Consider the following 24,808-nt stretch of genomic DNA (forward strand, 5'->3'; position numbering starts at 1 on the left):
ACTTTAGATCCACGTTACATTTTGATCTTGCTCCATATTTAATGCAGTCTAATCATTTAATGGTCTTTTAATTCGTCCTACCTTTTTAGGCTTCTCATTATTACTTTCTTTGTGTGCAGACATTTTGTTTACTATTCTTATTGATAATTCTAGATAAAAATGTCTTTGGGGGTCACCAGAAATTCTGCACTAAATACTACGGATGTAAAGATTATTCGTATGGCAGTTAAAAATCGATTCATAGGTATCACGGTTCATATCGATACTCTGAAAATTGAATCGCAGTACTTTTTGTAAACAACAGATCAATTTATCCTTCTCTTGTTTGAACTACTCACTCACGTGATGTGAGCATTGGCTCCAGGCATTGCCGGCCCTGCCTATAGCAGACTAAGCTGCTGCTTAGGGCCCCCAACCTGGCAACCCCACTTGCATGTTACTGGTACTGCTGTGCATTTGTTATTACAAACTGGCAACCTAGAGAGTGACGTTGGACCTGACCATGCCACGATTGGAATTTATCCGTCCAGAAGTGTAGGCGGCGTGCGGAATCGCCTACTACTCTTAAACATGTTCATAAATGATTCCTTACCCCTTTAGCACCGAAAGAATATCTGTAATATTACTTGAATATCTGTAAAAGTCACGTTTTTCTATTAGCTCTGTCTGCTAGCGTAGCATCTCTTCTTCACTGCTAGTACAGCTGTATGCCAACTGACCACTGAGTTACCAGCGCCCTCTGCTGGTCCAATGAAATATCTGATGTAAATACTGTACACTGACTTAGTCCAATTGTTAAGGCACAAAATACATTTTCAATTACACTTTTAAAAAGAAAAGGAACTATTATGTAGTTTTGCATTGTTTACTATAGAACCAGAATTTAATTTAATAGGCTTCTTTGTTTGTATTATTTATTTATTTATTTCATTCAGGATTTATTTTTAGTTAAATTGGCATTGTTTTGAATAGTTTATCAAGGGGTTCTTTTGACAATGAAAGATAAAAAAAAATAGTACAGTATTTTCTAGTTTTTTTCCGAAAAAAATAAAGCAATATTTTTCAGTCATTTGTCTACAGCCTCATTTTGTAAAATAAATTGTGAGAGAATTGTATCGTGAACCCAGTATCGTGAATCGAATCGTATCGGGATTGAGTGAATCGTTACATCCCTACTAAATACTGTTTCTTTCTACTTATTTACAAAATGAGATTCTTTAAATAAAATGTGCGTGATCACTCGTTTATTCCATCATTATGATTTATAGTTGTTTTTAAATAGTTTTCTAAGCAAAATGTTATAGTCGGATGAAGAAGGGACTTGGATTCAGAAATAAGAGAAAGGGGGTCTTTGAGCCAGTCAACTTTGAGACCCACTGATCTGATCTAAAGGGCTGATTTTAGCCCCCAGGCCTTGAGTTTGACACATGTGTTTTCCAATGATCAGAGTAAAACTGATTCAGCCGAGCTCGGGAGCCCCAAGACAACCGATGACATCGTCCAAGAGAGAGGAGACGAGGGCCGGACGAGGAGGAGACACAAGACGGAGAACGTGAAGCAGCAGTGGAGCCAGGAGAGAGCTCCACCTGTGGAGTTTGAACAGAGCCAGAGGTGTCTGTTTGTGTCTGTGTCTCTGTGTTTCTGTCTGTGTCTCTGTTTCTGTCTGTCTCTGTGTCTGTTTGTGTCTGTCTTTGTTTCTGTTTCTGTTTGCGTCTGTCTCTAGAACACTCTGTATTCCTTTGTTGTTTCATGTGTAATGTGGCACTAATCATTTTAAAGTAGAAATGGTAGGACTTGGACCAGGTACCTCATGTACTGTGACGTGTATTTGCAGAAAAAGTGTTTCTATAGGGTTTTTGTGACACATTTCAATATCGAAACGTTTCTCCTCATGAAAGGGTAAAAACTATTTAGTGATATTTGAGGGTTTTCTTCAAAATTCAGGTGTTTCCATCACCAGTTTTTATTGCGCTATTTAGATTTTGCACATTTCCAAGGGTAATGGAAACACAGCTTCTGTCTGTTTCTGTCTGTGTGTGGGTCTGTGTGTGTCTGTTCTTTATGAATCAATGCTAATGCTCCACAGGAGGAACACGTCTGAGCTGGATGAAGGCGATGCAGGAACTCTTCACACCATCTATCAGAACATCTGTCTGCCATGGCTCACCTTCATGGCTCAGCTCGGTGAGTTTCTCCTCCCTTCTCCACTGGGGCCTCATGTACAACAGGTGCGTACGTTCAGAAATCCACAGTGAGTGAACGTTGAAATGTGCTGAAACGAAGTTCAGAGATAAACATTAATCTTGATGTGTGCCTTCACAACGTATCTGATTCACTCCCAAAAAGAAGGGTTGCCTGTTATGTTCCTCTGTCCTATTGTTACTCAGGGGCATATTTTGTATTTATGGATAAGGTTGACTGCAAAAATTTGTCGATGCAGATTTTGTGTCGACATTGACATGTTGTTTAATCAACTTTGTGTGACTTGGATAACATTAATTAGACATTTCTTAATTTGTAAGGATTATTTCAAACAAGATATTTATTATTTTATTTTATGGACTTGATTTAAGTCAAAGGAATTCTGGTTGGTTTAAACCTCATTACCTCCACAACCTGCAGGTTAGCTCCAGCTTTTTAAAGTTACTTATTTACACTCTTTGTTTACTATTTCTACTTTGTTCAAGATAACTTACACTTTAAGTTTACAATATTTATTTTATTCATGATTTTGTGATTTCAATGATACTGTATTTTGTGGTAAATATAACAACTACACTACAATGACATGTTTATTGTCATTGTTTTGTGTCCCAAGTGAAAGGATTTAAGCAGCTACGCTAATAAAGCAGTCCAAAATATGTGCTTCAAAACAGAAAAATAATCGTGAAAATAAAAGATAGATTAGTCGACTACGAAAATAATCATTGGTTGCAGCTCTAATTATTATTATTATTATTAGTAGTAGTAGTAGTAGTGGTAGTATTTTCTTTCTCTTCTTTAATATGCTTCCCACTTCACCAACTGTGTGTGTCTTTGATTATAATTAAAGTTTCTTCACTGTTGAATCATCTTCGTCATACGTGTTGCTGTCAGACTAATAATTTAAAAATAAATCTCTTTTTTTTCTGTTACTGGTGGTAAGAGCCGCAGCTGTTTATGATCACGCTGAGGGGAATCCCGATGCCGATCTCATTTAAATATGATTTACATATCTAAAAAGGGGCGTGGACACGTGTGCCCCCACATTCACGCTGATTCGGGTGTTCAAAGGATAGGTGCGTAGATCCACGAGTGTACGCGTGTTTGTGGGTTGAGACGTACGCTTCAATGCATGCCTTTGTACATGAGGCCCCTAGTGTGTGTGTGTGTGTCTGGCTGATGTTGAACTTGTGGATGTGGAACAGGCTGCCCCTCCATCCAGCAGTGCACGGCTGAGATTGCATCCCACTTCCTGCTGCCGTCTGTCCTGGCAGAGATGGTGAACCTGGTGAGCTCCATGGCCAGTGACACCAGTGTGAAGGCTTTTGAAAGGACCAGGTGAGTGTGAAGGATGTTACATTCTCCCCTGATTACACATCAACATTTACTAAGACCTAATGACAAATAGATGCTACAGGGCAGGGTGTGGGTCAAATACATTTTAAAATTACAGTTGTATCTTCAATTATCCATGCTCACTTACAATTACATTGTCATTTTTTCCAATTAAAATTACAATTACTATTTTTCCCCTGAAAGTCAATTACAACAGGGTCCCCATGGTCATGAAACTCCTGAAAAAATTATGGAATTTGAAAAAACTATTTTTCAGTCTTGAAAAGTCATGGAATAATTTAACTGTTTTGGAAATATAGCCTATTTTATTGTAATAAAATCACAAGTTTATGCAAATTCACTCTCCAGGTAAGTTATTTTGCACGCCGCTGAGACGAGCCTGGGAGCTTCAGTGGTCGGAATGGTTTATCAAGCTTTTAGAAATGCCTGGAAAATGTGAACTCAATGCATTGTGGCGGCAAAATAAGTAATTTGGGCCTTACATGTTATTGCGTGTTTTGGTTCAATATCACACATTTGCTCCCTGTTTTTCCACCAGAAAACGTGATTGAAGGTGTATAAAGTTTGTGATTGTTGCGGTTGGACTAGTGATCATGTTATCCTGTGATCTAAAAGGAATGCAGAGCTTCATCTGAAATGTGATTAATGTTTTGTGATCAATAAGTGGTTTCAGATTATTATAACTGCATTGAAATGGAAAATGCACCAAGACAAGTTTAGCTATTACCGTAATGTAGTAATTCAACTGGTCATCATTTCATCTTGTGACACTTCACATCAGGAGCATTAGCGCTCTCATCAAGCGGCTGCACAGGTTTTCATGCAAGTCATGGAAATTTGGTAAAATATTTTGAAAAAGTCCTGAAAATTCGTTGTGAAAAAAGTGTAGAAACCCTGTTACAAATATGTTCTCAATGACAATCACAAATACTGAGCCCTTAATAAATAAGCCTATAAAATATAACCTTTGTCTTGTGTTAGCTTTTTGTTAGCATCTCTTATGATAACAGGTCAGTTTGACCCAGGTCTAAAATCAGCTGTAAAATATACTAAAAATATTATCTATAATCTAATTTGTTTCTCTTCTCTCGGTTACATTGTTAGGTTTCTTAATCAATGAAAATATTAGTATTAATATTTCGTCTGAGCCTTTTTTGTGTCAGTATAGCCCTAGATTCATATATTTTTTAATGAGGTAAACTTAATATGAAACATATTTTAATAATTATTAACTATGTATGTGAAAGACATAGAACCGTAACATGGTTCCTCAGGTTTGCTGTTAATTACATTGTAAATTTTTATAGAATGTCAATGCCAATTACATTTACAAAGTCAATTAACTGAACTCAATTACAATTCACCTACAGTTACAACAGCAACACATTTTTTCAATTTAGATTACAGTTATAATTACATCATAATTGCAATGAATTACCAATTACAATTATAATTGATCCCAGCCCTGCTACTGGGTTCAGAAAAGTGACTTCAAAACTGGTTTTGATCTGTTGTGTGTTTCATGAACAAAGCAGTGAAGTGAATGGGGGCCGATAGGATTTAATTAATTTTTTTTTTTTTTTTTAACCCAAACAAACGTCATGAACCCGGAACCGGACATGGCGATAGATATAGATGGTGCGCTAGCGCCCCCTCACACCCTGAGGTCAAAAGTTGAATAGGTTTCATTTCGGAGCAGTCCAGAAGTGAAATAAACATTTAGAAATGACCAAATTACTCCAAAATAACAGATACATACACTTGGGGTATTTGGAACCCGTTAACCAAGTTTCAGGTCGAACTCGCACCGCGACGGGGAGATATTTGCTCCGCGCGCGCGCACACACACACACACACACACACACACACACACTCTCTCTCACAGTATTATATTATCTCTATCTAATCGTACTACTACCGTATTATTGCTATTCTTATAATCTTTTTTATGTATTATTCTTTTATCTTATAGTTACTGGTATTCTCATTGTATTATTATTATTGCTATTACCTTATTATTTTATGTTGTTATTGTTTTTATTGTATTATAGTTACTGGATTTTCATTATATTATTTTGTTATTGTTGTATAATTTTACTACTATTGTATTAAAGTTATTGCTAGTCTTATGATTACCATTATATTCTTTTTCATTATTAATATATATTTTTATTATAGTTACTGGTGTTCTCATTGTATTATTAGCATTGCTATATAATCATTATATTACCTTATAATTATTTAATATTGTGCATTATTATATTATTTTGTTATTGCAATTATTAACATTAATATCATTACAACATTACTTTTATTACTTTCACTATTAATATTATATCCCTATCAACATATTTATTATTATCAGGGCTCCACACAAACTTATCCAGTGGTGGCACTGGTGTGACAAACTTTCTCTGTTAGTCGAGGGGTTGTACAGTATAGACATACATGCTGATGAATAGTTGACTTAACTGGCTACCGTAGTTACCGTGTCTCTCTTAACAACGATGCAATGCGATGGATTATGTGCAAGAAGCGCGTGTGCTTGTGTGATAGATAACGCACGGTGGAGATGGCTGACACACACACACGCACAGTATTTCTAATAAAAATATACTAAATGAGTAAAACAAAACTAAAAACTAAACAATATTTATACATAAAGTACACAAAATGACAATAGAAATGCATAAAAATATACAAAAAGGCTCCAAAAGCACACAAAATTACTCATACTCATTACTAACATACATTACAGGAAAATACACCAAACAACAAAAATATGAAAATGACTCAAAATACACAAAACTAAATATTTATACAAAAATACACAAAAAAACAGAAATGCACAAAACTACACTAAAAAAGTTCAGAATCACACTGCAATGACAACAAAAAACAATATCTATACAAAAAATGCACAAAAACACAACAGAAAGATACAAAAATACACAACTACACCCCTTATGCTCCCACATGAATGCATACTTCCGACGGGCACTGTACTAGTACAGTAAAATCAGCACGTGATTGGTCAATGTAGCATAGGGGCGGGGCTACACACACAGCAGGAAGAGAGGGACGCTTTTATCATAGCAGCACAAATGTGATTATATGTGATGTGAGGGTCACATGATCAACACTCCTGTCAGCATTAGAATAATGACCAATCAGAGCATTAACACAGGAAACAAAGAGTTTCTGTTTTAGTTTTGTTCATTTTTTTATTACTGTGTGTATTTTGTTGTTTTTGAAGTCATATTTTCCTGTCATTTTGTCTGTTTTTGTGAATTTGTGTATAATGTGTCATTTTATATACATTTGTCTTAATTTTGGGATTGATTTTAGTCATTTTTGTTGATTCGTGTTCTTGTCTTCATCATTTTTGTATTTTTTTGGTTGTCATTTTGTTGATTTTGCATGTTTAAGTTTCTGTAATTTTGTATGTTTTTTGAAGTTATTTTGGGGGCCTGCACAAAATAAAGCCAAGGGCCACATGTGGCCCCCAGGCTGTCATTTGCTCATTCCTGATGTTTGAGATCTCTCTTTGTTTCTGTGTATTTGTGCAGCTGCTCTTCAGGAAGCGTGTTCGTTCCATGTTCGGTGTCTCAGAGCTTCAGCCTGCCACCACTTTCTGGGCGGAGCTTCATCCTCATTGGCCGTAACTTCCTCCAGTGGCACTGCAGTGCAGAACAAGGTGAGATGAACTAGTCCATGTTCCGACACTTATAATAACTGCAGCCAGACACGCATTACACTACAGAAGGGCTGTGGTCGTTTAAAGGTTGTCTCTGTGTGTGTGTGTGTGTGTGTGTGTGTGTGTGTGTGTGTGTGTGTGTGTGGGGTGTGTGTGTGTGTGGTGTGTGTGTGTGTGTGTGTGTGTGTGTGTGTGTGTGTGTGTGTGTGGCGTGTGTGTGTGTGTGTGTGTAGGATCTGTGTGTGTGTGTGTGTGTGTGTGTGTGTGTGTGTGTGTGCGTGCGTGTGCGTGTGTGCTACCTTTTTGTTACGTTAACTATTAGGTTGATTGTGCTGACTCAACAGTTTGTAAATCAAACTCAGAGCCTCAGATTTTCTTTTTCAAAATTTCCCCAGTTCTGTTTCAGAATTTACACACGATTATCGTATCAATCCAAAAATGTCCAAATCAATTTTTTTTATTAATTCTTTCTTTTACAGTATTTTTGTTTGAACAATCACTCAAAGTTTACAAAGGGTGGTATACAACACAATTTGTCTGATGGAGTAATAAAGTAATTAGAAGCTTGTGACCTTTACAAGTCATTTTTCTTAAAACAAAACTCAGAGAGAAATAAAAAAAAACAATTAAATTATATTAAATAAACCTGGAAAAACTGGAAATATTTCTTTGAGGTTCAATCACCGTCTTTTACATGTAGGTTTCAAAAGGACTGTAATTAAATAAAACAAAAAAGACTTTCAGGAGGAAAAATAAAAATTGTAATTTTTTTTAATTGTAAACAATTCCCGTTACCATAATCATAATTGAAGATGGATAATTGAAAACGTAATTGTAATTGAAAAATATAATTGAGCCCAATCCTGTGTGAGATAGTCCCAGAAGTTAAAAACTAAATTTTTTTCTCAGCGTTCACGTCACATTTTCTTGTGTTGCTCTATTGAAGCTAAAAGGTTGTTTTTGTGTTTAACGTTTGTCCGTTGGCTAACGTCGTCTATTCTGACAAAGTGAGAACAATTGTGTTGTTGTCGTTAGTGTGAACGATGGCGGGCGCTGCGGTGAAGGCGTGGGTTAACATTAGCATGATGCTAACGCTAACACTCATGTAGAGATAGGGTTGCCACCCGTCCCTTAAAATACGGAATCGTTCCTTATTTGGCCATTAAATGGTGCGTCCCGTCCTGAGCCAAAACAGAATGCGTTTTGTTCTATATTTGCATAAACAACCAGAACACTAGTCATGTCCTTCAGACCATCACACACACACATACACACACAAAAACTACTAAATCTGAGAATAATGAACAAAACAAAATCCAGGAAATAGGGATGTCCCGATATTACTTTATCATTTTCGATATGATACCAATATTGCAGCCTTGCGTATCGGCCGATATCAGCATGAATCATACATACTTTTTTTTTCTCTCTCTCTCTCTCTCTCTCTCTCTCTCTCTCTCTCTGTTTTTTAATAATAAAAAAATAATAATAACTTAATTTGTAGTGTGGGATGTTAGAAAAGGCTTGATCAAGAGAACAATAGTCAGCAACAGCAGGTATGAGAAAAACTGACCCATTTGTTATTAACCAATTGGTTACATACATTTTAACCTTCAATATAATATCTACAGTATTCTACAATTGAGTTAAAAAATCGGAAAATTCATAAATTTGAATCCAATATTCATTTTTAGGCTAATATCGGACTGATATCCGGACTGTTGGAGAGAGAGAAAGATGACACACACCGGCGCTGCTCAAACCCTAAACATGTCCAACCTATGTTTAGCATGTGGAGGTTTTAAAGACGAATGAAAGATCATTTATTTATTATTATAGTAGTATTAGGCAATATAAATCGGCATAATATGTATAGGCTTTTAATGAACAAATCATACTAATACATATATTATAATATATATATTCCCTAGTTTAAAAATGTTTGAGATTTCTGTATATTCTAGTGCTTCCCAAACTGACGTACGTGTACCCCTAAGGGTTCTTGAACACCTTTCAGGAGTTACACACCATAGACTATAAAAAAATGGACGGGACAAGCTCCACGGTAGAGTGAAGCTTATATTTTTAGAGCTCCACCTGCTGACTGACAGCAGTATAGGGCATATACCCTGCCTCCTCAATGATAACAGATGGGATGCTGGTCAAACTGTAAAGTTAAAATACTCGTCACATATTTTGTTTCCAAACCTAAACTCTGCTGTGATCAGTAGTTATTATCACCCTACATTACATTCAAGTGCTAATTTTTCTGTGAAGCTTGTTTTTAAATAAGTTATTTGAGGTTGAAAAACTGTGTTTTTACATCATAAATGACGATGATTGACAGCCGCGGGTCTTGCGTAGCTCTGTTTGTGAATAACAGTTACGTCTTGAAGGAAAGCCGAGACGCCATTTAACTTTGGCAGTGGCTATTCGTACGGTTGCCATATCAATATACCGACATTCTATCCGTACGCAGCGCCTCTATTTGACCAGTTTAGGTCACGTGATAGGTCAGTCATTGGCCAGTTTAGGTCACGTGATAGGTCAGTCATTGGCCAGTTTAGGTCGCGTGACTAAGACTAATGGTTCTCACCAAACGCGTTTTGGGCATCAAAATCATGACTGTGAAGTGGTGGGTAACATTATTGTGTGAGAAGGTGGTGTTTCCGGTCAGATGTATTTTGGTGTGACTCAGTGTGTGCACTGACGTCAGAGGGCTTTAGAGAAGTGTGGATGAATGGAGAATAAAGTTTGGAGTTCCTTGCTGAACACGCCGCCTCCGACTCCCGTTCATCGGATCTACATTATCCAGAGAGTGGCTTCGCTGTATTTGTGCCTCGGCACCGTTTCTGGATTCACCAGAGATGCGCTCGGACGAAAGTCGCTTTCAGCGCTACTTCCGTCTCTCCCATGCCCAGTTTGACGACCTGCTGACCCGCATCAGCGCTCATATCTCCTACCAGGACCCCAACTACAGGCGCTCTATTCCAGCAGAAGATTGTCTACCATTTGTCTCCGGTTAGTGTTTTTTTTTCCTCATTATTTTACGGTTGAGGAACACTCCTGATTAGTCACACGCCGCGATATGCTCCAAAAGTTCAAAGAATCCAAACTCCAGCGTCGGCTGTGTGGGAGGTGCCGGATGCATGTCAAAAGCGGGAAAGTTGCTTAAGTTCGTGGCATAGCTAGGCTTGCGGAAGTCATCAGGGCAGTGCGCTAAATGGGTGGGGCATGGTAACAGGGCTCCTCCCACCAAACCCGACTGCGCAGACTCTGGTTCCAAAGATAGAAGCTCCCTTAAGCGTCGTATTTTGGCTTCAAGAACATTGAGTGGGAACATTTACAGTGCGCGCCCACTGGTACACACAAACATTTATTTTTTAACATTATACATTTTTTATACATACACAGAGTTTTTCTCATCCATCAATAATAATTTGTGGCACAACTCCTTAAAATTCACCAAAAGGTGAAATTCAAATTTTAAAAAGAAATAAATGAGTAAAAAAGCCTAAATTCAAGGTTAATGTTGGACGAGACTCAGGAGAGAGTTTAGACGAGATTGCAGGTGCAAATAAATAATGTATAACAATATTGTTTTGGGAAACTCTGTTTTATGTCAAAATGCTTGTATTTTTGAGAATTGTATTCATGGTTCCGTGGTACGAGCCCATAGGTGTCCCTTGCTTTCTTTTCTGAAAGGTGGCAACCCTATGTAGAGATCAGTTGCCCCCCGTCCTGCCTGCTCCTTGATTTTGTGTTTTTGTCAATGCTTGTTATGTAGTCGTCTGTCTAACATCATTATTGTTTTGCTCGCGTTTGTGTGTATCCCTGTCTCACTGTCTATGCTGCCTGCTTGTTTCATCTCTGTGTGCCTGCAGACGACAGTTCAGATGAAGAAAACACCGCAGTGCTAAATAGGTTCACACGTAAGTTCCCTCTGAGATGAACATTATTGCTGCTAAGTGGATGTTGAAGTCGCTGCTTAGACTTTTTTAGTGAAAATGTGATGTCTGAGATAGAATAACATGCAACTCCCTTTGATGTTTTACCATAGAATAGATTTCTACATATTTAATGTCTCTTTAAAAATGTTATTGAGTTCACATTTCTGCTGGAGAATGGAAAAAAGCAAGCGGTGGTCCTTAGTCAGCCATGAAAGGCTTACCTGTTTAATTTAGTGAGGCCCCCAAAGTAGACACACAAAATGACTCCAAGAACATAATGTGACAGAAAATAACAAAAAAAAACACAGAAAATAACAAAAAATGACAATAGAAGCACACCAAAAACACACAAGATCACTTTAAAGATGGACATAAAACGACAACTTAAATACAGAAATATGACTTCAAAAGCAAAAAATGACAAAATTACACAGAATGAAAATATACAAACTAGGAAAGCACTCGGAGAGTGCAGACCTCCGCCAAGCAGCTCAAGCTCAGCTGACATGCTCCGGTTACAGTAACATGGTAAATTTAGGATCACCATACCTGTCAACATTGAGCTGTGTTACCATGAGTACCTGTTCACATTGAGCTGTTGATTCTGAGATAACCTATGACATCATCAACAAGAAGTTCCACAGTGTGGATGGGAAAAAAAATTGGGATACATACAGTATATATATATTTTTTTTTCTTTTGGGAGCCAGAACATCCCCAAAATGTAATCACCTGTTCCTTGTCCCATTTATCAATTTTCCTGAAAATTTCGTCAAATTCGTTCATAACTTAACAAGTTATCTTGCTAACACACTGACAGACTGGCTGACAGATAAACGGAGGTTATAACATAACCTTCTGCTCTCCCTCTTGGCGGAGGTAACATCAACAAAAATATCTAAAGATGAGATGTAACCTTTTGATACACACGAGGGTTACGATGACATCTTTTCCTGATTATTTTAGAGCAAGCAGAAGCAGCACAAGTTGTCATTTTGACTGAACAAGCTACAAAACGATCTAAAATCAGGCTGAATGCTTCACTATAATAGCAAACAATGGGATGTTTACAGGCAGTCGGGCCTTGTGACATCATCAATCACGTGATTTCAAGATGGAGGAACACAGGCTCTAAAACTGTAAAGTAGTCCCATTTTTAAAAGGCAATTAATTGAATATGGTGCATAATAATGTGTTTTATTAGGCATATATTTTCTAATAAGTACATTTCAAAGATTTTTATGTTACATTTGTAAAAGCAGTGGAGGATCGCTTTCAGGGTGTCATCATCCTGTCACTGAGGTTCATACCGTACAGTGGGGGCGTGGCAGGAAGCTGATTGGCTCCTCTCTGATGTTTCCAGCTGATAAAGGCTTCCAGCGCTTTGAGTCCTTGGAGCACAGTGACTGGGTGAGTCCTGTGCAGGCCGGGCCTGGGCAGGCTCCACGTCAGAGGTTCCTCTTCATCAACGTCCTGGATAAAAAGGTACGAGTGCACACACACACACACAGAAACCCTCTGTGAAGTTTGTGACATGTCGCTCTCTCTCCACGCTGTGGTCAGGTGACCCTCTACACCTATAACTGGTCGGTGGATCTTGGCGCCGCTCTGAACCGAGAGCTGCTGCGCCTGGTGAAGTGGCAGAACGCTCGAGCTCATGTTGTCCACTGCCTGTTCAATCAGAAGATGGGCCTCTTCCACCACTACTGCTTCTCTGACACGCCCTTCAACGAGATGGACTCCAAGCAGGTGAGGACGAGGATGAGCTGAGGTATGAGAGTTGCTCCACCAATAAACACATGACAGCAGTGTTTCATAAGGATGAATGTGACACTTTAGAATTGATCTGCAATAACTGTAAGGAAAGAAGAACTGTAATGGTAATTTTTTTTATCTGTTGCTGTCGTAATCATAAATAAACAGTAATTGAGTTCAGATAATTGACTTACAGTATTTTGCCGTGTATAGAACGCTATTTTTTTCCTTTAAAGGAGCATAAGGCAGGATTTGAGAAAAAATTATTACTTAGTTTTTTATTTGCTAATGGTTGATGAAGCGCTCTAAACCAAAGAGAATGAGCCCACACACATTTCTACTTATTGCCTTGAACAGATGTAATGCTGTTCTGGGCGTGAATTTCCCACAAAGTTCTGCAGACTAGATGTCAAATGATGCTGGTGCGCGTTCTCAACGGCTTGGAAATAAACTGGAAATAAAAAAGAATGAGAAGAAGACGGCTTTGAGACTGAAAGCAATCAAGCATAGTGGACTAAACTACGGTTCGGTTCCACAGATGTACGCAGAGGCATGTGCGCAGGTCTTGCAGTAAACAGTCACATTAACGACGAGTAAATAAATAACCGTGTCACAGTTAGAGTGCTGATCAGGCCGCATTTTCTCGTCCAAGTCAGATCCAACATTTTTTTTCTCAAAGAAATGACATATTTATGTTTGTTTTAGTGGTAAGCACCGATTTTATTAACAAACAACTGTTAATGTCAACATCAGATGAGTGCATGGGGAACAAGCGAAAGTGAAACACAAACAGAGGCACTGAGCTCGCAAGAGACCCAGCGGATCTATTTGTATAATCCATGTATCAAAGATAAGGATAATCCATGTGATTGTGCAGAAAAAGGGATGTTTCAACATTGTATTCCTTTATAATTGTCCTCCTCTGCTCCATTCTTCCTCCACTGTTCTCACTGTTACAGTTAAAGCAGCATTATTCAGGACTACAGCAGGAAAGCTGTGCTGTGGTGAAGAGTTGATGCGCTCCCCACGGCGGCTTAGCTGATGGCTGCAGTCACACTAACCACCATGGTGTAACTTTGGAGTCTGATTTCTAGATCCTGCCTTATGCTCTTTTAAAGTTGTGGGTGCGGCCAATTTGACCGTGCGCTCTATGTGTGGATTAATCAGTCCCATGTGTCCAGTGAACGCGGGTGTCAGGAGGCAGAATATTACTGACAGTCACCCCTACAGCAGAATGATAGAGCTGTAACAGGGACTGAACATCACCGTGAAGATAGAAACGAGCTTCAGATGATGTGGGGAAAATGAAACTCACACATCTTAAATACCGTAACTAGGGACGGAGGCGTCATTGTCCGTGTGCAGGACGGTTCTGATCGAGAAGGGAAATTGTGTGGGAGCGAGTGATAGCAGAAGCATACATCTGGTCAATATTTGTTTTTATTTATAGTTATATATAAAATAAGATTGCTGACTGTTTAAAGGAGACATATTATGAAAAATCCACGTTTGCAGGTTTTTTTAACACATATGAGGTAACTTGAGTTTCCACACAACGTAAATTAAATCCATCCAGTCCAACACAGAGAAAAGTGCTCCATTTCAAATTATCTAAGTTTGTGAGGTCACAAGCTAAACTCCACCGGTGACAGGGGAGAGAGAGGGCTGATCACTTCTCCGGTCGTATGTTTATAGCACCTATCATAGACGGCTCCACTTTTACAGTTTAAATGATCAACTTACGGAGTTACTAAAGGATGAGTTCACCCAGAATGTAGGCTCATTCAATTCAATTCAGTTCAGTTATATTTATATAGCACAGAACACAACAAAGTCATCTCAAAGCGCCTAACAATATAAAATTCATAGTAAGAAAGAAATAAGTTAACCGTTTTAGTTTTGCCCCGATAAGTTGAGCAAGTGTACTCCAGGGGCACCCCCCCAAAATGGAGGGGGGGTGTCAAACAGCTGTTTTATACAGGGTATTAAACCTCTTCTGTTGCTTGATTCATATTATGTTTTGACCAAACCCCAGCACAGATGTGTCATTTAGACCACAGGGAACTGTTTAAAAGATAAAAAAAATTGGTATAATATGTCCCCTTTAAATAAAAATTGAATACCGGTAATAAATTGAAGTTTGTGGAGCGGTGCTGGCTTGTATGCATTTAAGGTGGGAAGATGAGACCATTTTAGCAGTAGGAATTAATAAACACACACACGGATAGAGAGAGTGCACTGAAACACTCAGGATAAAGTAAAAATCAGCCAGTTACTGATAGAAAGAAACAATAAACAGCATAAAGTTGCCAAATCACCACATTATGTTTGTTCAGAAGCGATCGCGTCTGTATTCTAACTCAGAGTCCGATCGACGCAATTGCTGCTGAGGCGATATTCACGGGGAGCAGACGGAGCAGTGTATCAGTCTGGTTCCAGTAAAAGTAGATCATAAAAAGCTGTAAATGGACTAATATGCTGACGTGGAGAAACTGATCAGAATATGCGGAAATCCATGGAAACCTAGGAGGTAGGAGTATAGCAGCCCTCCTACCTGCCCGTTCTGATTGGCCGGGTCGTTTGAAGGGTTCTCTCATCAGCCAATAGGGTGCGACCTGTTACAGAGCGACCTTTATGTGGATTTTTCTTGGAAAATTGCTAAATTATTGCAATGCGGCCAATATAACAGTGTGTTCAATTGCCTGGAAAATATGGTATAATTTAACGCAAAACTAGGGAACCATGTTACGCTTCGTTGTACAGTTCTACACATAGGTAGTTAACAATTATTCAAATTTGTATTTTACAGCTGATTAATGACCTGTTATCATAAGGGATGCTAACAGAAAGCTAACACAAGAGGAAGGTTAACTTTTATTTTTATTTATTTCAGGCTCAGTTATTGTCATTAATTGTAATTGAACTTTAGTAATTGAGAACATAATTGTAATTGACTTTCTCAGGATAAGAAATAATAGTAATTTAAATGTAATTGGAAAAATGCAGGTCACTGTAATCGTAATTGAATTGTGATTGAAAATGTAATTGACCCCTCACCATCATCAGCACATGGTCAGAGCAGTGTTATTAGAATAGTGGACTAAACAGAGCTGCAGAGGAATGAGCTGCTAGCTGAGGTGGAATCTGCTGCTAGGGAAGCATCTGTGTCACAGCTGCTGTGTCCTGGGAACGCTCCGGGTCATAATGTGGTCACTGTTCAGCCACCGTCAGCCCAGCTAACACCTGCAGCTCATGTGTGGGAGGTTTGTTGGAAAACACCAAAATGTGTGGCACATTGAATGTGACGAAGCTCTTGTTGATGTTTGTTTGAGATACAGGAAGTATTCATCCATATTCACAGTGCTTCATTTTTTCATAAGGTCCCACATTTGACAGTGCATGTCAGAGTACAAACACTAAACAAGTCTGTAGACTTTGTAAATCATCAGGTCCCAGCACACACGCCACATGTTGTTTCCAGCGGTAAGAGAATACATTTCTCTAAAATTCCTTTTGCTGACTAAATGGGCCGATAATATCACGTGAACACAAACATTTAACCTAAACGTGTATTATGAGAATGATGACTCAGCATTAGAGAAGCACGAACAATCGCCCGTTATGGAGCGCATCCGTCTCTCTCTCTCTCTCTCTCTCTCTCTGACAGCTGTCAAATCTGCCATTTTTCAGCACCAAGGACAGCACAAAATCACTGCTAATATAGCCACAAAACCCCACAAATACAAAATGCTTACTAACTTTTACAACGATAAGGCCATTAACATTAAATAAATCAGCAGCACAGCAGAAAATGAAAATCAAACATGTACTTACTTTTTTATTTGTCAAAAACAGCCATGGAGTCTTTTGTATCCTCGCAACTTTTTTACATATGTCACAGTCGAGGCCTGCTTTGTCTTTCATAAGCCAATAGTAGCAGCTCATCTTAGCTTAGAACTGAACCTCTGTCCAAACTTCCCGTCTCAATGTCCCTGAGTCCTCCTCATGTTCCCTGGATAGTTCTCCTCCTGTGTCCTGTCTGTTGGTGACAGGTTCTCCTGCATTAGCATCATCGCTACAGGTGCTGCTAGTCGATACGCTAACTGCTGCTGGGCTGCTGTTCTTTTCTGCGATTTCCACAGAAACAACCTTTACCTCAGACTGAGCTTCACTTATTGGCTTAAAAAAGCTCTTTAAATCCAACTGCCTTTTTTTAGGAGTTTTCTACCATCTTCCAAGCTGACAGAGAAACTATTTTTGTGCAAATCACACTTTAGACATAGCGTGGGGGCGTGGCCTGACTTTCCTCTCTTTCTCACTCACGCTCAGTATTTACATTAAATTTTGTGTTTACAATTAATTTTCCAATGATTTTAACTCAATAAAAGAGGCCGCTGTCCAAATATAATACTTTTAATGAAAACCTTAAGTTCCAATCAGCACAAAGGCCTCCATCTTTGGAAAATGGAGGAAGTTTGGAATCATCAGTTCTCTTCCTAGAGCTGGTCGGCCGTTTAAACTAAGCGATCGAGGGAGAAGGGCTTTAGTCAGGGAGGTGACCAAGAACCTGATGGTCACTCTGTCAGAGCTCCAGCCTTCCTCTGTGGAGAGAGGAGAACATTCCAGAAGGACAACCTTCTCTACAGCAGTCTACCAAACTGCTACTAAGTAAAAGGCGCATGGTAGCCCGTCTGGAGTTTACCAAAAGGTTTACCAAAGGACTCTCAGACCATGAGGAACCAATTTCTGTGGTCTGATGAGACAAAGATTGAAGTCTTTGGTGTGAATGCCAGGCGAGGAAACCAGACACTGCTCATCACCAGGCCAATACCATCCCTACAGTGAAGCAGGGTGGTGGCAGCATCGTGCTGTGGGGATGTCTTTCAGCAGCAGGAACTGGCTGACTAGTCAGGATAGAGGGAAAGATGAATACACCAAAGTACAGAGACATCATGGATAAAAACCTGTTCCAGGGCTCTCTGGACCTTAGACTGGGCCCACGGTTCATTTTTCAGCAGGACAATGACTCGAAGCACACAGCCAAGACCTCAAATGAGTGGTTTCAGAACCACTCTGTAAATGTCCTAGAGTGCACCTGAGCTCAATTTTGAGCTTAATTTACAAAGGCTGTGAATACTTACATAAATGTGATTTCTTAGTTTTCTGTTTTTCACAAATTTGTAAAAATCTAAATACATATTTTTCACATTGTCTTTATGCGGTATTATGTGTACAAATTTGAAGAATACTTTCCACATACACATACCCTGTAAAAACAAGAACATGTGATACAAAAGACACTGGGTTTGACCAAGAGTGTGAGATGGACTAAGAAGTTCTGATATACAGATCATATAGATTCCTAAAAACCCCGTGTAGAAAACACAGGAGAGCGCAGACTGTGACAGATATTACAAACTTCCAGCATTGAATGTGCAAATCTTTTCATCTTTAAACATGAAATTCAAAAAGCCACAGAAAAATCACCATTAGTTTTTAATTACAGGGACTATAATAATAATGACTTAGATTTATGTAGCGCTTTTTTCAAGCAGACTCAAAGCACGTACAGAAACCATTATTCATTAACACCAGTCACTCACATTAGTCATACCAGTGGTGGTAAGCTACAATGTAGCCACAGCTTCCCTGGGGCATACTGACAGAAGTGTGGCTAACATTTTGCACCTACGGCTCCTCTGACAACCACCAACATTCATGCACAATTCATACCCATTCATACGAGGTAATGTTATGTGGTGCCGAATGTAAAAACTCGGTCACTGTTTAATAGCTGACATATTTAGTTCACTTTCCTCTCATTTAGCTTATTTTTCTTTCATTTGACAAAGATTCATGTAAAACAGCATGTTCGATATTCTTAAAAATGTGTAAACATGAAAAATAAATCAAAATCTAAAAGTTAAATATAAATTTTAAACGTTAAATAGGTCACCAAGTGTAAAGCTACACTCCCACACACCCCACCACTCACTGAGCCACAGTCGGTGATGTGATTTACCGTAATATTGTGTTCACATTTTTAACAAGGACATTGAAAATGCTGTTTTCCATTAATTTTGGTTTCAAATGAAGGAAAAGTGAGCTAAATATTCAAAATGTGTCTGCTACGAATAAGTGCCCAAGCTTTTACATTCATCATCCCATACAATGTGAGTGAAGTGCCTTGCCAGAGGACACAACAACAATTACTTGGATAGAGCTGAATTCAAGCCTCCAACCCTTCAGTTATTGGACGACCCACTCTACCACTGAGCCATGGGCGCCCCAGTGGTAGAGTGGGTTGTCCAACACAAAGTTGGTGCTGTTAATATGAGCTGCTAGGCTAACCAGAGGCTAGCAAGAGGCTAATCTAAGGCTAACCCAAGCATGCAACACAGCCAAGTTTCTACCAGATGATGATGTGTGCACACTGCACAGACCAGGCTGAAACAGGACTTCTGAGAGTTGCTCCATGCAACACAGAAAGTTACTGAATGCCTTTTCTCCTCCTCCTCCGTTTTTCTCCCAACGACCCAAAGAACAAAAAGTTTTTTTCTCCCCACTGATGGATGTTCTCATCACTGCGTTCCTAATGAGTTCAGACAGAAGGCAGAGGCAGAGCAGCAGAAAATTTGCCTGAACAGAGCTTCATCTGTCAAGGCTGTGAGGAGAAGCAGAGGGAGCACCAGTGTGCAGTTTAACCCCCCCACAACCCCCCCAGCCTGTGGACATGCTGGGCACGCTCAAACACAGGACATCTGGGCCCTGAGCTGCTACGCTAAGCACACTCACCACCCAGTGCCTCCAACTCCCACTGGACGAGTTCACGTCCAATTAGCAAAGCATCGTCCTCTGTGCGAGTCGTACTGTATCAACAAAAGCTCAACGTTACACAACAATAAAACTAGAGGCAACAATTACTGCCACACTTGTACCTTCACATAGATTCACAGAAAAATGCTGCATGACTTTACATCTAAAATAATTTAATTTATTTCAACTTTATTTATACAGCTGAAATCATAGTACAACAAGTTAACTGAAATCATAATCATTCCAGAAAGATTATTTTTGTTTTCTTTTTGAATAATATGTTAAGGTTTCATTTATTCAGACAACTGTTCCTCAGGGAATTCACTTTGATCTCCTGAAATGTTTTGACTGACAACTTCCAGTCTTCTTCAGAGGCTTTGATGTTTCAAATGAATCAAAGGAATTATTATGAGGAAGTCAAGGACACATCAGCAGACGCCTCTGAAGAAGTCTGGCAGTTGTCAGTCGAAACATGATGGATTTCCCTGAGGAACAGTTGTCTGAATAAATGAAACAAAAATATTATCTGAAAGCTTGTCTTTAGTGCAGTAGTTCTCAACCTTTTTAAACCTGCTGCTCCCAAAATAAAGGTCCCAGAGAGCGGGGACCCCCACTGTAGCTGAAGGTGTTTGAACACAGACGTGAACATTGAAGAACAGTCATGTGGAGACAGGACCATCTACAAGGGGGAATAAAGGGGAGAGATTTTTGGGGTCCATCCATAAAGTCAGTAAAATGATGATCCATTGTTCTATGAATCTGTGATAACCACATTTATTTATTCATCTGAATAATATCCACTGTTATCCAGGAAGTTTATTAGTTATTTATGTAGACATCTTAAAGATGTAAATCCGTGTTTTAATTCAAATGGGTTAAAAGTAACGAAAAATGGTGGAAAAGGTGGTGAAATGGGATTTTTAAAATCACAGAAATTGGTTAAAAGTTGCAAATTAGAGTAGCCGAAAACGGAGAGACAAAGTGTTTAAAAGGGTTCAAAGTGTCAATATTTGAACAATTAGTTTAAATTGGTAAATAATAGGCATGGCAAATTGTGAATGTGGTTAAATTGGCAAAATTGGTAGAGGGTCGTCTTCTGATAAAGAGGTTGGGGGTTCGATCCCAGTACCTGACTATGTGTCGAAGTGTCCTTGGGCAAGACACTGAACCCTAAGTTGCTCCCAGTGGTCGACTAGCGCCTTGCATGGCAGTCCTGTCCCACTGGTGTGTGAATGTGAGAGTGATTGGGTGAATGAGCTGTTATGTAAAGCGCTTTGAGACTGTTTCAGTGTGGGGATAAAGCGCTATATAAATCAAGTCCATTTACCATTAAAAGAGGTTAAAAATGACAATAATGGGTCAAAAAATTTGATTGGGTGGGAAAAGTGGTGTAAGGGTTTATAAGTGCTGAAAATGTGCAGAAAAAGTATTGAAATTTGACAGAAATGGGAATAATGGAGCAAAAATGCTTTAAAGGAGCAAAAATATGGCAGGAAAAAGTGATGAAAATAGGTTAAAATATGACAATTTGGTGTAGTTGCAGAAAAATGGTAATGACAAGCAAAAATGAGCTCAAATTGTTCAAAAAATATTCTCAGTTTTTTTAAGGCATCTGGCGACCCACTCCCAGTGTCTCAGTACCCCAATATTGAGACCCCATGCTCTAAGGGGCAGATTTACTCAAGCTTTACGTTTGTAAAAACGTGCACAAATGTCACTACTTGCACTGATAGAATAAATAAATAAACCTATAGTTTATTTCTTCCCTTTCCTGCTTTCCGCTGCACAAATCAGATTCTGTTGTAACGCTAGTTTGTCTTTAAGTCCATTGAGGTGACGGCGCTTTTATTTTGTAGCCGACATAAATAAACAACTGCAACATTCTCACGAGAATCAGTGGGTGTTTGTGCAGTTATCAGCTCAGAGCAGAGAGAGAACCTGCACCTGCTGCTTCTTCCTTTATGTTGAACACACGTGCACATTGATCTTTGGAATGGGTCTAAACCACGCCTGCACGTGCACTGATTTTCGCAGCGATCTCAGTCAGTTAGATGCAGCTGGTATCAGGTTTAGGGTCCATTATAATTGTAATCATGTAATTTATAAATTAATTAATAATTATGGTGTAACTGTAATAACTGCTGCTGTTTTAAGTAGGGATGTCCCGATACAACTTTTTAATTTCCGATATGATACCAGTATTGCAGCCTTGTGTATCGGCCGATTCCGATATTGATCTGATATCAGCACAAATCATACTTTTATAACTTATTTAGTAGTGTGGAATGTTAGAAAAGGTTTGATCAAGTGATGTCACTCAAACAGAGATCAATAGTCAGCTACAGTAGGGATGAGAAAAACTGATATATTTATTATTAACCAATTGGTTACATACATTTTAACCTTCAACATAATATCTACAGTATTCTACAATTGAATAAAATAAATAAAAAATGAATTGGGAAAAAAAGAAGAAAAAAATTGATTTATATTATTCGATATTCACCGCAAACAGTGAACATTTTTAGGAAAAAACTTAAACATCACCTTTTTACAGAAACTTATTTTAACAGTTAATGCCTCTTTTAATATACGTTGTGTTGTATTGTTTTAATCCTGTAACATTTTGAGGTTTGGCATCAAATGTAAAGTGCACTACAAATAAAATGTATTATTATTATTTATTCATTTTCAGGCTGATATCGGACCGATATCGGATCGGGACAACCCTAGTTTTAATCGTAATTGAATTATAATTGACATAAAAAAATTGACTTTATAATTGACGTGGAAATCCTATAAAAATTGTCAATTATAATTTGAGAGCCATGTTACAATCATTAGAATATGTTTCGTATCAAGTTTACCTCTCACTTTTACCATTTCATAAAAAATGAAATCTAAACTTATACTGACAGAAAAGAAGGCTCAGATGCTAGGGCTGCACAATTAATCAGATTTTAATTGTGATCACTATTTTGGCTGCCATGATTAAATTAACCTGATCATCAACAATATTTTGATTTAAAATACAGGCTCTGGGTTAATTTTGTATTATGATTCCATTTTAAAGCTTAATTTAGCAACTGTAAACTGTTCACATATAGTTTGTTTAAAAGTAGTGTAATGAAAAATAAGTGTGATTATAATTTTGGCCATAATCGTGCAGCACTATCAGACGCGCACACCAAAAACATTACAACCTATATTTTCACACGTGTCAAAACCGACCCGTTATCATTTGAGATGCTAACAGAAAGCTAACACAAGAGGAAAGTTATGGGCTTATTTATTTCAGGCTCAGTAACTGTGATTAATTGTAATTGAAATGTATTAATTGAGAACATAATTGTAATAGACTTTCAGGGAAAAAGTGTCATTTTAATTGTAATTATAAAAAAAAAAAAAGCCAGTCACTGTAATCATAATTGAGTTGTAATTGAACATGGATAATTAAAGCGTAATTGTAACTTAAAAATGTAATTGACCCAACCCATGCTGGTAGTACTTCAGCCTTTATCAGTAAATCTGCCCCGTCATGTTTAGAACCATGATGTTAACGCTCTCCTCCTGTTCCGTGTTCCAGGATCCAAACCCGTTCCTGGGTCCATCCATGGAGCCTGATGCCTTGCTACGCAGTGCCGTTCCCCCGTTGCCCAGTAAAGAGCCGGGCCGACTGGGAAGCTCCTGCAGGATTCTGGCTCCGCTCCACTTCCCCTCCGAGCTGCTTCCCTTCGACGAAGCTTTGAGGGACGTGTGCACCATCCGACCGCTGATGGATGGAGACGTGGTTGGACGGCACGGTGGCCAGCTCCTGGAGATCAAAGCTGCTGAGCGCAGAGGTTCAGAGATCACTCATAGTGACCGTGACTTCCTGCTTGTGTTTACTGAGAGATGAGCTGATGTTTCCTGTTTGTACCACAGAACTGGAGAAACAGATGAAGATAGAGAACCTGTTTGTGACTTGGCAGCAGAGGTCGGCTCAGTCCAACATGCCCATTTCAGTGAGTGCCACCATGTTTCTAACCTTCACTATTTCACAACCACCAGGCCACACAGGAAGGAGAACAACTATGAACTTACAGTCAGAAGCTCCAAAATTCACTGAGTGATGGATTGTCTATCTCTGAAAACCATTCTCTCTCTTTGGCTCACACACATCAAGTTTTTACCAAATATTTTTATTCATATGGTTCGTGGTTTATTGTTTGACGGTGTATTCGGGCCAATAAATGAAATACAATAAAAAATCTGGGCATTATGAGATTAAAGTCTCCAGTTTCCAGGTTCCATCCTGTATGTACAAGTTAAAAAGAACTGTGCATGTCCCAGAGTCAGATTGAAAAAAATGACAAACAGCAACAAATCAGCCAAGATCGTATAAATAGAGGAGCAAAAAAAAAAAGAACAGAAGAATATTCAGCAAAAAGATAAATAAATAAATGTAACATATGTATAGTAAAATTTACATATTGCATATAGGAGAGCGTGAGGTAAACCGTCCAGCGTGGGGGAATAATTTTAAATAAATAATAAAATAATATAAATATAAATAATAAATACAGTTGTATCTTAATAAAATCTTAATTTTATGAGATTAAAGTCAATAATTTTACCCAACAGCAGTCAGAGCTCTGAACAACACACATCATGTGTCTGAGCAATAACAATCTACCCCACTGTTGAAAATATCTTTTGTTATGACAGCTTTTGCACTAACCCTGATTTTATATTATTTTTCCATTCTTATCTTTGTTTATTTATTCTTTTTTTTTTTTATTATTTTTTATTTATGAAAGGTTCGAGGGCATTTTACACATTAACAGTCACGTTTACATATATTAAAAACAGTAATAAAAAGGAAAAATGGCTCTGACATGACTTACTTAAAATACCCCTTTCCCTTGTTTTTAAGTCTTTTACTTTCATAACTATTTACTATTGAGTGTGCACACACATAACACAAATAGATACTGAGACATTTCAGCAAGAAATTGTTTACACATTTATATTTAAAATAGCTTTCTTCCAG

General features: G+C 38.4%; 1 protein-coding gene across 8 annotated transcripts in view; it reads left to right on the top strand.

The window, feature by feature from the left end:
- The window catches only part of szt2 (SZT2 subunit of KICSTOR complex), a 197,923-nt gene that overhangs the window by 135,546 nt on the left and 37,569 nt on the right, over positions 1 to 24,808 (top strand). For 7 of the 8 annotated variants that reach the window (XM_028445251.1, XM_028445256.1, XM_028445253.1 and 4 more), the window contains 9 exons: positions 1,448 to 1,611; positions 2,087 to 2,184; positions 3,408 to 3,540; positions 7,128 to 7,255; positions 11,140 to 11,187; positions 12,569 to 12,690; positions 12,769 to 12,954; positions 23,363 to 23,618; positions 23,701 to 23,780. In XM_028445251.1, the coding sequence (XP_028301052.1) occupies positions 1,448 to 1,611; positions 2,087 to 2,184; positions 3,408 to 3,540; positions 7,128 to 7,255; positions 11,140 to 11,187; positions 12,569 to 12,690; positions 12,769 to 12,954; positions 23,363 to 23,618; positions 23,701 to 23,780 (1,215 nt within the window). The remainder of the gene's footprint in view (positions 1 to 1,447; positions 1,612 to 2,086; positions 2,185 to 3,407; positions 3,541 to 7,127; positions 7,256 to 11,139; positions 11,188 to 12,568; positions 12,691 to 12,768; positions 12,955 to 23,362; positions 23,619 to 23,700; positions 23,781 to 24,808) is intronic. The other variant, XM_028445254.1, reaches the window with a different exon arrangement.

Source organism: Gouania willdenowi, chromosome 4 (genome assembly GCF_900634775.1).
Source record: "Gouania willdenowi chromosome 4, fGouWil2.1, whole genome shotgun sequence".
In the NCBI taxonomy this organism is placed as follows: Eukaryota; Metazoa; Chordata; class Actinopteri; order Blenniiformes; family Gobiesocidae; genus Gouania; species Gouania willdenowi.